The 14,003-nt window shown below is 43.4% G+C and overlaps 1 protein-coding gene and 1 non-coding gene across 4 annotated transcripts in view; both read right to left on the minus strand.

The window, feature by feature from the left end:
- The window catches only part of LOC147332443 (transportin-2-like), a 15,566-nt gene extending 2,234 nt beyond the window's left edge, over window positions 1-13,332 (minus strand). The window contains exons 1-25 of one of the 3 annotated variants that reach the window (XM_086288983.1): window positions 13,210-13,332; window positions 11,645-11,744; window positions 11,186-11,261; window positions 10,020-10,169; window positions 9,674-9,780; window positions 9,030-9,163; window positions 8,579-8,660; window positions 8,364-8,486; window positions 7,975-8,093; window positions 7,805-7,865; window positions 7,548-7,719; window positions 7,105-7,257; window positions 5,553-5,778; window positions 5,194-5,365; window positions 4,962-5,048; window positions 4,707-4,814; window positions 4,451-4,609; window positions 4,224-4,311; window positions 3,906-4,004; window positions 3,101-3,196; window positions 2,938-3,013; window positions 2,614-2,713; window positions 2,453-2,527; window positions 1,325-1,474; window positions 1-1,099 (exon numbers count right to left, since the gene is read on the minus strand). The exon at window positions 1-1,099 is cut by the window's left edge and continues 2,234 nt beyond it. In XM_086288983.1, coding sequence (XP_086145109.1) covers window positions 1,367-1,474; window positions 2,453-2,527; window positions 2,614-2,713; window positions 2,938-3,013; window positions 3,101-3,196; window positions 3,906-4,004; window positions 4,224-4,311; window positions 4,451-4,609; window positions 4,707-4,814; window positions 4,962-5,048; window positions 5,194-5,365; window positions 5,553-5,778; window positions 7,105-7,257; window positions 7,548-7,719; window positions 7,805-7,865; window positions 7,975-8,093; window positions 8,364-8,486; window positions 8,579-8,660; window positions 9,030-9,163; window positions 9,674-9,780; window positions 10,020-10,169; window positions 11,186-11,261; window positions 11,645-11,743 — 2,670 coding nt within the window. In that variant the 5' untranslated portion in view covers window position 11,744; window positions 13,210-13,332 and the 3' untranslated portion in view covers window positions 1-1,099; window positions 1,325-1,366. Of the gene's footprint in view, window positions 1,100-1,324; window positions 1,475-2,452; window positions 2,528-2,613; window positions 2,714-2,937; window positions 3,014-3,100; window positions 3,197-3,905; window positions 4,005-4,223; window positions 4,312-4,450; window positions 4,610-4,706; window positions 4,815-4,961; window positions 5,049-5,193; window positions 5,366-5,552; window positions 5,779-7,104; window positions 7,258-7,547; window positions 7,720-7,804; window positions 7,866-7,974; window positions 8,094-8,363; window positions 8,487-8,578; window positions 8,661-9,029; window positions 9,190-9,673; window positions 9,781-10,019; window positions 10,170-11,185; window positions 11,262-11,644; window positions 11,745-13,138 lie in introns of those variants that run through there. The other 2 variants (XM_086288981.1, XM_086288982.1) reach the window with 2 other exon arrangements.
- LOC147332444 (small nucleolar RNA SNORD41) lies at window positions 11,837-11,906 on the minus strand. Its single transcript, XR_015128966.1, has one exon. It is a non-coding gene; the product is annotated as a small nucleolar RNA SNORD41 (small nucleolar RNA).
- Window positions 13,333-14,003: the final 671 nt, after the last annotated feature.

Below are 14,003 nucleotides of genomic sequence, written 5' to 3' on the forward strand. Positions count from 1 at the left end.
TCCTGTTGCAGTGTTGGTTTTTTCCCCAAACAAAAATGCGCACGGGTTGATTAAACCTGCCTATAATCTGCTCTTCGCACATGTGCGCGCTGCCTCCGTTTTAACTACATGGACACTGATTAGACAATATGCATGAAAAGGGAGGACAAAAGAACCACGCACGTGACGGCTTTACGTCATGGCAAGCCTCCCCGTTCGGACGACGACTAGCGCGATAAATGGAGAAGGAAAAAAACAAAACGATACAAAAACAAAACCCATTTACTCTAACGTGCATCACTTAAGAGGTGATCGTATGCCATGCAATATTTTGGTACTGCGGTGGTAAAACCTTAAGAGGACAGATGTACTGCATCTCTTTGCCTCCGACAAGGGAAGGAAAATAGCTACAAGCCTGAAGATTTTCAGCAACCAAGGGAAGAGGAAGTAAACGTGAAACGGAGGGAGAGAGGAAAAGAAGAAAAAGACCCATGTGTATGCACACAAAATGCTTTGATGATTTTTGCAGTGAAAGGTGCAAAAGAAACTGTGTGCACATTGTTACATAGTAAAAGCGCCTGTTTTTATTATTTAGCCTCTGGCACGAGCCTGTTTAAACACCTGTGTGGGGTATTTGGGACTGTGGCACCCTATGCTGTTTCAGATAATTCCTTTTTGTTTTGTTTTTAAAAGTGTACCTATCTGCCACCCCCCCTCCCCTCCCAGCCGTCATCTATGTCAGACTAATTAAAAAAAAAAAAAAAAAAAAAAAAAGAGGAAAAAAAATATCGAGGAGGGGGGGAGGTCGAACTTGGCCTCCGTTTTGCCCTCACCTACCTAGAATCCCTGCGGTGCTGTTGGCGAAAAGTCACTTTTGAGCATTTTGGATTTAGTGAGGCGTTTTATCCGAGAGGTATGTGTATATCCCCAGTTTACCCTCCCCACACCCACCACCCTCCTCCCACCCTCCCTCAGAGAGACAAACAGGGCAACGGGGGAGGGGAAATGGAGGCTATCCGCAGAGTGGAGGGTCAAGGCCAGTCACGTCCCTCCAGCTCTAGTTTCTCCCCACGTTCTGGGCAGTGCAATGAGTTCCCCTGTTACCCTCCCCTTCATTAACCTGGGGGACAAGCAAACACAAGAACAGAGGAGACACTTTTAAACCACATCGTGTGAACAGATGCATGCAGAGCTGATAATGAAGCGGTTCAAGTGCGATTCTGGATCAGAAAAAATGATTTGGGAACAAAATGTATCATTGTTTATCAATGAGCTGGGTGTTTCATCACTTCCAGAGGAGGGCTGAGGGGTATTTCATTTGGGTGACATCATTTGGTGAACATACCTAACAGGTCAGTGTCCTGCGTGGACCAAAGGGGTGGCCGGGTTAGACGCCGTAGCAGGCTGACAGGCGCTCCTTCAACAGAGGAGGGAACTGCTCAGAGAACTGCTGCCAGTTCTCCTCTCCGACCTGGTCCTTGAAGCCATGCAGGATCTTGGAAAAACAAATGAGACTTGATAAATTCTGCAGCAGGCGTTCAAATCTGAAGGTCAGACTTTGTGGGCGAAGTCTTTCGCAGGCTGATAGCAGACTGTCTTATGGCAACATTAATGGTAGATTTTCTCACTGGGTTGCTGTGCTTGACAATCTCAGTTTGCAGCAACTGAAGCGAGATAACTTGATAAATCATTACGTGTTGCTGACATATTCAAACAGACTGGAAAATGTTAAAAGTCACCATAATATATGGAGGGGTGTCTGTTCACTGCAACATCAGTTTATGGTCTCAGTTGCTGGCTTCATGTGTTATTCAATACACAACACACTTGTTCTGACTGTAAAGACACTAAAGAGATAGCTGTTCAGTTTTTTAAGCCAAAATAGCTTTGACATTTATATCACAAATAAACCAGCTAGTTAGCACTAGCTCTTTAGCTCCTCCTTACCGTCCAAATAAAGTCATGACAGCATAACAACCACACGACGACAATCAAAATTAAAGGCAACGTTTCATAATGGCAACCCACAAATTAATGTGTAACCTTAAAGTGGCATCATCCATTTTCAATATACAGTTTTTGTACATCTAGCTATGACCTTGCAACTGCAGCTGCATCTTGGGCCGAGCACCTAAAACTAATTTAAAGACCCCTCCACGATCTGGATTGCTCAAAGTAGAGGCCTAATGTTTTAAGCTTTAGCAAGAGGGATTTCTAAGGCTACCCAGAATTGATTAGTATTGATTATTATTATATTATAGTACTCATTATTGACTGATCAGCTTGACTTAGTGATGTACCACACTTCTCAGACTTCAAAGCCATCTGCACCATGCCGTCAGATTTCCGATGTCTGATTAATGATCATCATAGGTCGGTGACCCAAAACTACACAAGAGGGAACGTTTTAATCACAAACGCTGGTCCATCCTGCAGACTGTCACAGAAATATGATTTTTGATGAAGTATTTACCTTATAAAACATGTCCCTCAGGTCGTCCTTCGGGTTCACCCATGAGGCCACAGCATCACAGAAGAAAATAAAGTCCTGAACACAGAAGACTTGTTAACTCAGCACTTGCCAAAGTAGACCTCCCCTACTTCTCTAACCCCTTTAAAGCAATATCACCTTACCTGCACCACTCCTGCAGGGTTCACGCCGATCATCACACAGATTCCCCGGAAAGCCGAGTCCTTCTCCTCATTATCTCTTATATTCCTCAACGACGTGCACCTGTGAACAGGAGCAATGTGGCGACAGAAGAATGAGTTCAACTTGGGGGTTTTTTGTTTGTTTTACAGCAGCTCCACTTTGAGCAATTTTTCAACTATTTTCAACTATTTTTAGTTTTTCAACTTTTTAAACTAACAAGTTAAAGAGTTTTTACTCATGTTGTGAAAGTAGAACGTGAAAAAAAAAAATCAATCATATATGGTAATATCCATACTGGGACTCACCATGGCCTAATGAAATGCTGCAGCTGTGGCGCCACTTCCTGAGGACACACGAAACCCAGCCTGCCGATCGTAATGGCTGCATAGAGAGACATAAAAGAAGTCTTCAATATCAGAATCAAATTTAAGAGACACACTTATCATCATTCTGTAGCTGATTGTTTACCTGTGTTTTCCAACAGAGTCTTGGGAGTGTTGGGTCTATTGATGATCTCCACCAGGTGTGGCAGCACCATACCCACATACGGCTGCATTTCTGCACCTGGAGAGCCACAAAGAAGAGAAGGAGGCAGTGAGCATCCTGCAGTGTGGATACAACATGGTAACGTCTCTAAGTGTGTTAAAGCCAGGAATTCATTGCCAATCAGGCACAAGACAGAATCGGACCTGCTTCAATCGAATAAAAAGGAACACGTGAAAAACCTAAAGCTGAAATATCAAAAATACCCAACACTGATTTAACTTTCTTCAGGGCTTCATTGGTCATAAGTTACTGAGAAGAGCTTTCAGGTCCTTTAAAAAAAAAAAAAAAGAAAGAAAAGGGAGTGTCTGAACACTTATCAGCAATAAAACCATTTGCAGTTACCAAGCCCTTAAAACCTAAACAAGCCTTGGTGTTGTCTCTTACTTAAATTCAATAGAAAAACTAGTTTCTTACTAAACTATTAAATAAGATTTGTGAATAGTAAAAATCCATTTTGAGAATCAGGTTCTGAACACGTCTTTGATTCAAGTTTGTCTCAGCCAAAATATGTCGCCCACACTGAGGCAGAGTTTACAATTCCTGAACGTACGAGCTCAGACTGCACAGGCCTGCATGCAACATGTATTGTGAATGATCTGGATCAGAAAACATTATGGGAACAAAATGTATCACTTTGTGTCAATGAGCTGGGTGTTTCATCATATCCAGATACTGGGGGGTGGGGGGGACGACAGGAAAACCATCCACAATAAGATCTGTTACTTACCCATTTGCATGGAGATCTCCCCTATGGCCCAGGTGGCGTTGTTACACACGGAGATAAACTCTGGGTTTAGGTTGAGCCCAAGGATGGGCATGAACTCAGCTGGAGAAGAGAAATGGACACCAGTTACAACAATGATTCACAAACACACAGCTGGATATTCATTTCAGCCTCCTATTTTTTACAGCTCATCATTAAAGACATGAGCTCATGAGTGGCTACAACAATCACTAAATCTGGGTGTTCCCTGGTAATAAAATGAGAGGGCAGCTAGTAAATCAGTCAAAATGTGACAAAGTTGCTCTGATAACGCACGCTCACCAATACAGGGCTTCACGTGGAGGAAGCATGCCTTTGTTAGATCGCCCAGGAGAGCAAAGGAGCTCTGCCTCACCTCGGGCATGGTATCCTGCAGCAGAACCACATAACTTGGTGTTACACAGGGATCACAGAAAACTCAGAGGGAGAAAAAAACCCCCCAAAAAAAAACAAAAAAACAGAAAAACTAGTTTTTGCATGTAGAAAAATAAAGAGAACTTCCATCACACCTGCATGCACTGGAAAAGCAGGGTCATGATGTTAGAGCGAGCCACAAGCTGTTCCACGTGTCCTCCCAGACCTTCAGCCAGGCCGCTCAGCAGATCCAAGGCCACAATCATGAAATCCTTGTCAGGAGCTTCATACTGGTCTGGATGCTGGTTGTACATCTATGTAGACAGAAAGAAAAAATGTGAATTTTTAAGCACCAGTTCAAGATTTAAACAGACTCCACCACATTTATTCTATTCATGCTTGCTCTCTCACCATAGCCTGAGCAAGTGTCTTCTGGACTAATGTGACACAGCGCTGATAGACGGGCTCGCAGTAGGGCAGAAACCCACTTTGCAGGGCGGTGGCTACTGACGACAGACACTGAAAGACATCCGGACAGCACAGTTTTGTTTGGGTTTTCTTCTCCTTCCTCTAAATGACGTAAAGCATTTTTTCTTCGACATACTTGGACATGTCAAACAGAAAACAGGAAAAACCCTGTTTCTAAGCAGCGCTAAATTTACTCACCTCCAGCAGAGGGAAGAGATCCTTGTCTTCGTCCTTCAGCTCGTTCCACTTTGCAATAAGAGGGGGCATCAGCTTCTGAATGTACTCCTGAAAAAGCAACACAGTGGTAACAGCTCAGGCTTTCTGCAACAAATCAATGATTCCCTGTTATTAGTCTCCTCCCAAAGCTAAGCAACCCGATTGACTTGAGTAAATTCAAGACAAATATACAAGATCCAAATCTCAAACTCACAGGCTGATTGAGATGGTGACCCACTGAATCTGCCAGAGTTCCTATGGCATCATACAGGATGAGCAGATTCTTGTGCTGGTACTTCCCGAAAGCAAAGACCAGAGTGTCCAGAATGTAACTCAGATATGGCACCAGCTCTGTGCATGCCTCTTCCTCCAAGGTTGCAAATGCACTGAGAAAAAACAAGATGATGAAGGTCAATGCTGAATCTACACACACAGTCTTGTGGTCCAGGAATACCACAAGCAGGATGTGGATCAGAGTACAATATGGGAACAAAGTGTATCATTGTAAGTCAATGAGCTGGGATTTTCATCACGTCCACGTTAGAAGGGAACAAAGATTGCAGCGTGGCTCACCTGCAGGCGGCTTCCTGCACCTTCTTGTTGCTGTCCAGGATGCGTTTCAGGAGCTCCGTCATGAGCGGTTTGAGATACGAGTCGGGGGGCTGGGAAACCACCCAGTGTGCATAGCGACTCAAGGTCCAGCAGGCAATGGAGCGGACCAGGGCCTTTTTGTCACACAGACACTGGATGAGGTGAGGGATGAGCTCCGGCAGGTAGGGCACCATGCCCTGCATGCAGCCTAAGCACAGAGTGAAAGCACGAGTGAGAACGACACCAGACCTTCTGCAGTCAGCAGAGCAAATCTACTGATCCTAATAATCATTCGCCGGCAGTATGTGGCATAATGCATCCCTGTGAAATTCTGTCTCACACCAATGTGTACTTGCGATGTGCATCAATTTAGGGCGTTATATCACGAGAAGACTGCACAGCTGATTTGCTTCAGAGGAGACGATACAAATGTAGGTTTCTCTGCTTTATGCCTCTTAACCAACACTCAGACTTCAGATCTCACTGCATACATGGAACAGAAGCAACTCAGTTCTGTTTTAGTACAAATCTACTACGTCACTTGTTGTAAACAGAAACCTCAATCGCAAGCTTAATCCATCGCGCCCACTGCACTCCACACTACTGAGGAGCAGAGCCTAACTCATACTTATTCAACCTTGCTGCAATAAAGAACGCTTCAGGAGCTCATTCCTACAAACTCTGTGAAACTAAACAACACTTCTTTCTGTGACAGGTTCATTCTGACTCTCTTGCCAATCTGGGCAGTCATTAATCCATCTGCAAATCACTCTTTATTCATGCAAATTTAAAAAAAATTAGGCTGAACAGTTTGTAAGATTGCATTTGCATTCCCTCTTTTGCTCATGAAACAGACCATTTACCTGCATGCTAAGCCCGACAAAACGTGATTGGTTATTATAACTCAGACATTCCAACACAGACATCACTTTATACAGATTACTTTTGACAGATGTGGTTCTGCATAAGGTTGGCGACCTAATTAGGCACCGTTGAGGGAATTCTAGGTATCAGTTGAAATGGGAAAGTACCAAATCCCAGTTCTGCATCCAAAAGATTTGAGAAGTCCCCTCTCTATGTTTCTGCCTCTTTCCCAATTGAGAAATATGAAGACTGCTTTAGCAATTTCAGAAAGAACAGTTTGACACAAATTACTTTTCCAATCAGGATTCACCACATCCGCAGATAATGCCAGTAACTTTGAATAAAGCATAGACGGCACTGTGGGGGTGATTTCTTAATCAAATCAGGTGTCCTGGTGATACCAACCCTGTGCTAATGAGGCATGACATTAGAAATCTATAATGTGTCCTTCAGAACACCAAGTGAATGTCTGCATGAACATGCAGACAGGCTTTTTGCACACTGCATATAATAAGGTTAAACCTCATTACTAGATCTCAACTAGGGACAGATAACTGTCTATGCATAAACTGGGAACATTTCAGGAAGGTGTAGCTCGGGTTTTTGCAGCTCTGACCACTAACCAGAAAATCTGTAGATTGCATGAAAAATGTGTGTCCTTTCATCTTACCCTCAGCTATGGCCCCCAACACCAGGATACCAGACTCCTTGATCACCCAGTCAAGGTGAAAGAGCAGGCCTTTCAGGAGTGGCAGGAGGTGGGGTAGCAACTCGTCACGGAACACGTTGGCCAGCACGTCCAGTGCTGCTGCAGAACATTTCCCTACGTGACAAAGAAAAGTTTGGTTACAACCCGACACCTAACCTGCCATTTCTCTTATATCACCTGAAACTACAGCAGGTTTAAGTTTTCTAAAAACTCACTGCATGTACTTCCTGAATGACATCCACATGTCCACTCACAGCTTAAAAGGTAATAGATCTGTGCTACATTTGGGAAGGGGCCAGTTGGCATATTAATACCTGATATACAACATAAATGGAAACCAAAGTACAACCAGTCAAGTCACTACACTCACATTCTGGCAAATAATGTGTTTCTCCACCACTTACGCAGATTCCAGTCAGACAGCGTGTCGTCATCGTCGTCGTCGTCTTCCTCGATGTCCTCCCCCTCCTCCCCCTCGCCTCCTTCATGCTGCAAAGTGACCGTGCGCGACTTGTGGAAACGGGGTTTGATGTCCTGCTCGCTGTCTGGTACCGCCTCGTCCTCCTCCACGTCACCCTGGGGGAATGGTCAAAAAGCAGATTGATGGCAAAGAAGTACAGCTGGGTATCCCAAGCATTCAAATACCTACGATGGCACTCACCTTCAGTAGTATGATGTCTATCTCAGAATACTTCATCCCATTTACTAAGATAGGGATCAGTCTATATTAAACAAGTGAGACAAAAGAGGATATCCTTGATTAAAAAAAACACAGATGGAAATTCACACTAATAATAGGCACATACTAACAATATTTAACAAGCTACTCACTGCACTAGGTGTCCGGAGAGCACCTCTTTACAGATGGGTTGCTCTGCTAGAGTCAGCCAAAACTCGCAGGCCTCCAGAGCCACGTTCTCGTCAGGGTCCTGGGTTCGCTGCAGCATGTACTGAAAAGCAGATGTTTGAGAATGGGAATGTGTGATCAGGTGAGTGGGAAGGGAGGAAAAAAACAAAAACCAGCCTAAGAAGAAACTTGAGAGAAATCTGGATCAGAAACATTAGGAACTTGAGGTATCATCGTGCTTCAATGAGCTGGGTTTCTCATCACATCCAGATGGGCTCCAAGTTCCACGTATTTACACGAAAATGTGGCGTACGTGTCCTTTTACTTCCACTGTGTGCTCCACAGCTGGTTATCTGGTTGTCCTAACACTCACCTGGATGATGCTGTGCATGTGGGGGATGAGGCGGTCGATGCGGACCTCCAGTAGCATTACCAGGGCTCGGCATACATTCTTCCTGACCTCAGAGTCCTCATCTGCTGCCAGCGCAAACAGGCTCTAACAAAGGAGAAGAGGAGCAAAAAGAAAGGAGTGTGAAGTAGGCACAAAACTAACACAGCAGCCTGATACCGAAGCACACACAAGCTCACCTCTATGAAAGTGTCAATGTTGTCCATCAGGGCTTGGGCTCGGCCGATGATGAACTGGTTTACGCAGGCTATGGCATGGGATCTGCAGAGCAACAACAGCAATGATCAGACATTGTAGTGATGAAGAAACTGGTTCAAATGAAAATGCCTCAGATAAGAACCTTGTATAACTTACATGTGCCTTTCATTTAAACAGAAAACACCGGAAGGCTATAGGTCTACATAACGTAAAACAATAAATCTGCTAATAAATAAAGGAGTTATGAAAAGATCTGATCAGATAAGCACATTAAAACTCGCTTACATGCTCACAATGGTTCCTACCGTAGTATAAATATTGTAATGAGGAAGAAAACTTGCCACTGAAACCAATCAACACGACTCTTAACTAACCATATACAGTCAGGCAAATGTTAGCATAAATCACACCCAGATTCTCTCTTTCTTGTACCTAATCTTGGGGCTGCAATGCTTGAAGAACTGAAGAAATTTGGGTATCATTATGTTGAGGGGTCTGTTCAGAGCGTCGCTGTCCAGCAGCTCCGATGAATCCTCGCAGATCTTCTGCAGTGCGCCAAATGAGCCCTGAGACACGGACATACACAGAGAAGCTGTCAAATCAAACGCAAACGTACAGGGACACAGAGGAGAGAACGAAGACCACATCAGACAACAAGACCGGAGCAAAGTTCTGAATGCACTGCAAAGACTCTGCCTATCAGCTGAGAACATCTTTTTCATGTCAAGCACATGTGCGACTATGAAATCGTCATCATAAAAGGAACGACTGGAGATATTAGCTGCTCCAACACAGATATTACAACTAATCCTGCCTGATTTTCATCTGTTTTATTATTATTACTACTACTATTACAACATCTACTGCTCCATTTCAAAGTCCATGCAGAGCTATATCTGGTTCTTCTCAGGAATCATTTGCAAACTATGACTTTCCAGTTAGCCTTGTTGTGGCTGTCTGTGTGGGATGAATTCAAACTTATGTCTACTTCAAGAATACGCGCCTCATTCAATTGTCAGATACTTAAACCAGAGCAACTATCTAAATGAGTCAAATGCCAAACAGGAAGTGCAGACCTCGCACGTGTTGTAGTCCTCTGAGTTGAGCAAGTTGCAGAGCTGAGGCAGCAGCTCGGGCCATGTTTGCAGCTCTCCTTTGGAGGCAATAGTTGTGATCAGGATGCCTACAGGAGAAAACGCAGTTCAGGTCAGTTGTTCACCACTGACAAAGACCGCAACCTTTGGCCTATGCAGAAGCTCTGGATCAGACAGTATGAATACAAACACCTTCACAGACACTCAGATGGATTTTATGCATCATTTCCAGAGAGTAACATAAGGACACACAGGAATTAAACTGGTTACTCTGTGTGTAAATAGATGGTATATAAAGTTATAAAACCAACACAACCAATACACTCACCAATGGTGGCACGGATGAGCGGCGAGGGATCGCCGATGTTGTTGAGGCATTCCTGCTTGATGAAGTCAGCAACGGCTGATGGGAAGTTCTGGTAGTGGGCTTTGACATTGTTCTTCAGTATCAGACCACTCAGAGAGCGAGTCGGCTCATCTGAGAAGAAGAGAGGGCAGTTAGAGACCAAGATGCCAAGCCATCAGCGTGTATTTGGAGTCTGATCACTACATCAAAGTGCACAACGTTTTCCACTACTCAATCCTGAGGACGTGTAATCCAACTCTTCATCTTACTTTAAAATCTGTGTGCCCTTCATTGTGGAATTCAGAGCAATCACTCTTAGTCAAAGTGGACGCAACAGTTTTTCTCAGTCTATTTCATATATAAACTCTTGCAAAGGTGGATATTCATATTCAAACTAGCTCCAAGTTTCAAATCATTAGATCAGCCAATCTAAAGGTATTCCCTGTGGGCCAAAAGACAGGCTTCAGGCTGCTCCAAGCACTCAGATCTCAGAGGTTTTTCCTACTCTTGGCACTCACTCATGCCAGGAACAATATTATTTATACACACTCTGAACACAGAAGCACCACTCACCTATTATTATTATTATTATTCAGACCTTCTGATTGTGAGGGACAGCCAATCAGAAGAAAGTCCGCTCAAAGAGAGCAGACTTACTCTAAAGGGAAAGGGATGAATGCAGAGCTGCTGCAAAGCCCGATGTAAAATCGATAAGGATTCATTTGAACTTTGAAGAGTTCAGGGCTGCTCTGGTAGAGGCATGAACAAATTCCTAAATTTTTACCAAATATAACAAATCTATATCCCTAAACTAAGACATGTATCCAAAGCAATGGTGACAGCACGGTTCACGGTTCTATATACTTGTCCTGTTACATTTATTGGTATATGTTTAAGTGCTACGTTGATTAAGCAATTGATGCGTCACTGCTGTCAGTCTGTGAGAAGAGTACAAGTGGCACAATTCATTTTTTTGCCCCCCTCACACTGTATAAACATGTATGCAAGGCCTCTGCTGGGAATGAGGCTCCAACACAATAAGTAACATTCGGTGCATCCAGCTATTACGTGCAACAGGAAGCACTAAATTCTCACCATAATGGATCAATGATCTGAGGGACATAAGACGCACATGCCAGACTACTCACCTTCAGTTTTGAGTCGTGTAAGGACAAAGATGAGATAGTTGTTAAAGTCAGGGAACTGGTTGAGTTGTTCGAGTTTCTGAAGTGGCAGTTAAGGATCATTTCACTTTCAAATCACCCTTTCAGTCTGAGCTTTACTTGGCTCAGACTGAAAGGGCTTATTATAGATTACTCATTTATGTTAATCGCACAGATGTGATGTGACATTTCTTCCATCATGTATTTTTGGTCAAAAATATACTGTAAGTGAAGAAAAGTAGACAGTATAGATGCACTTAGTCCTTAAAGATGACTGAGGTGTCATGTCACAGTTGCTACCTCGCCTTTGCTCTCGCAGCTCCTACAAAATCCTCAAACACTTTCATTGCTATACTACATTAAAAGCAATAAAGGATCAAAATTTAATTAAATACCATTAACCAGTTTTATTATGCACACTCAGAACAGACTGAAGTAGGATACTTGTTGGACAGCTCTCTGTGTGACTGTGTTAGGTGACTGGGAGTCTTTGAGCAGCTGTAGGACCTGCTGAAGTCCCTGCTCATCTGGCTGCCACTCCATCCTGACACACACACACACACACACACAAATTAATCCACATTTCTCTTTAAATTCAAAGGAAAATATTAAGAAACACGTAAGCAGGTGAGGTCTCTGGATCAGACAGTATGAATACAAACACCATCAGCAACAGGTCAGATGTTTTTTAATGCATCATTTCCAGTCGACATGCACGTATATAGTTGATATAGGCAAAAAAGAAGGATGCCTGTACATAGAAGAACAAATCTTCACACAGGAGTAATGCAATGGACCTGAAACTACCACAGGATGCCAATCACGTTGTACATTTCATCAGATGGTCTTCTGCTGGGCTTTTATCCAATCAATCACTACTTAAAACAAGATACCTCTGCTTAATGACATGCAAAGTTATTGGAACCCACTGAGGGTTTACTGTAGTTACTTAATGCATGCATGCACGAAACAGCTGAAGGAGAAAAGATCAGTTCTAAAACAAAACTGCGCAGGTGTCGGTTGGGAGCTCTCTGGCCGCCTTCATAGTGGGTTAAAGGGTGAAACGACCCGGCGGCACCGGGACTGGTCACCCCCCCGTCAAACACCCAAAACCCTAATTGCAGCATGCGGCACAAAAACGAGGACATCAGACAACAAGACCAGCTAAAATCTCTGTGACCCGGCTTAACTGCTCCAAGTTAATCCTACCCCCATCCCCACCCCCACCCCACCCGGTCCTCCGGTCTGAGTTGCGGAACCGCGTTGCGCTTCGATATTTTTTTTTTCGCTCGAATTTCAACGCAATGCCGTAACACGTGGGCCCGAGCCGCGCGGTTAGCCCGTTTTGTGAGGTAGAAGGTCACACTCACTCAGCTGTGGCTGGTCAGAGTGAAGAGGGGAAAAAAAGTTCTCAGGAAATGAGTTAGCAACGAAGCAACGATCGCCATGTCCGGCTCCAGGCTCATAATCATGTGGTTTACCTTTACAACATTTAGCTTTACTGGCTAGTTTTCTCCAATTATAAAATCCATTATCGATTAGCTTGTAGATTGTTTGCGCTATGGACAGCTGACCCCACTAATACCCAACCTGCCCTTCTTGCTAGGGCCTGGTCGACAGGGCAGTTCCCGGCTGGAGGCTCACAATGTGGTCGGCATGAAAACAAGAAAATTCTGCCGTTAGCTATCCAAAGAAAGGGCCGAGCTGAGCAATTATTTTGCAGAACAATAACAGCCATGCGGTCGTTTTAAACATAGCGGTTAAACATAAGGATGTCAATCAGTATTGGGTAATAAGTAGGTGAACACGCTTTGTAAGTAGGCGCTAGCCGCTAAATCGTCAGGCATCGGAGTTCGACTCACTCTGCTAATGCTAATACTGCTAGCAAGGCTAATGCTATTTAACTGAAACTTGCTTTGATTTTGTAAAACGCCTTACCCGATGAGTAGGAGTGATCGAGGTATTAAGAATTCGTTGTTAAAGTGCAACCCTATTAGGAGTGTACGTACAATATTAACTTGAAAGTTGAATAATCAGTACTGGGCCGCTCTTCTCTTCTTCTTCGTAGCGGTTCCTCTTGTTCAAATGAGCACGCCGATTGAAATTGACCCTTGGCGGCTTCCGTCACACATTTGACTGACTACGCGAGATTTGTCGTAGACTGAAAGGCAACTAGTTTTACTATCCATATTTGGTTAAACATAAATAAAAAAAAATACATTATTATACAAATACAATAACAATATATAATACTATAATTAAATACTACCGCCAACAAAAAATAAGCATTTTGTTTTAAATAAACGTTGTATGCACGCAAGTTTTTTTTTAACTAAAAATGGAATTAAAGACGACCTAAAAGATGGATTGTGCATTAATTAGGAGTTAAATGTAGAAATAAATGTAGTATAAATGTAGTTAACTGCACAGAAGTTCGTTTTTTTCTTTCCTTTAGGCATCAGCACAGCAGAACATCTGCCACTATCTCACTGTGTTCCAAGCTCCCCTGTCACACCAACCCTCTGCATTTCCTCCGTCACTACATTCACAGATCTTTTCTGTGGTCACCTTCTTTGCCAGATCCATCTTCAACACTATCCTTCCTCTGTAAATGTCCAAAAAATCTTAGCCTTGTGCCTCTAACTTTGTCTCCAGTGCTGTCCCTCTAATCTTGTCCATCTTCACTTATTTTTGTTGTTGCTACCATCTCCAAACAATACATGATAGCAGGTTACTACCATCTTGTAAACCTTCTCTTTCGCTCTTGCTGCTATCCTTCTGTCATAAAGCATCCCTGACACTC

The sequence above is a fragment of the Aulonocara sp. 'chitande type north' Nkhata Bay genome, linkage group LG4 (assembly GCF_057382095.1).
Source record: "Aulonocara sp. 'chitande type north' Nkhata Bay isolate Kocher_YH1m ecotype deep benthic linkage group LG4, A_spYH_male_GT1.1, whole genome shotgun sequence".
Classification (NCBI taxonomy): domain Eukaryota; kingdom Metazoa; phylum Chordata; class Actinopteri; order Cichliformes; family Cichlidae; genus Aulonocara; species Aulonocara sp. 'chitande type north' Nkhata Bay.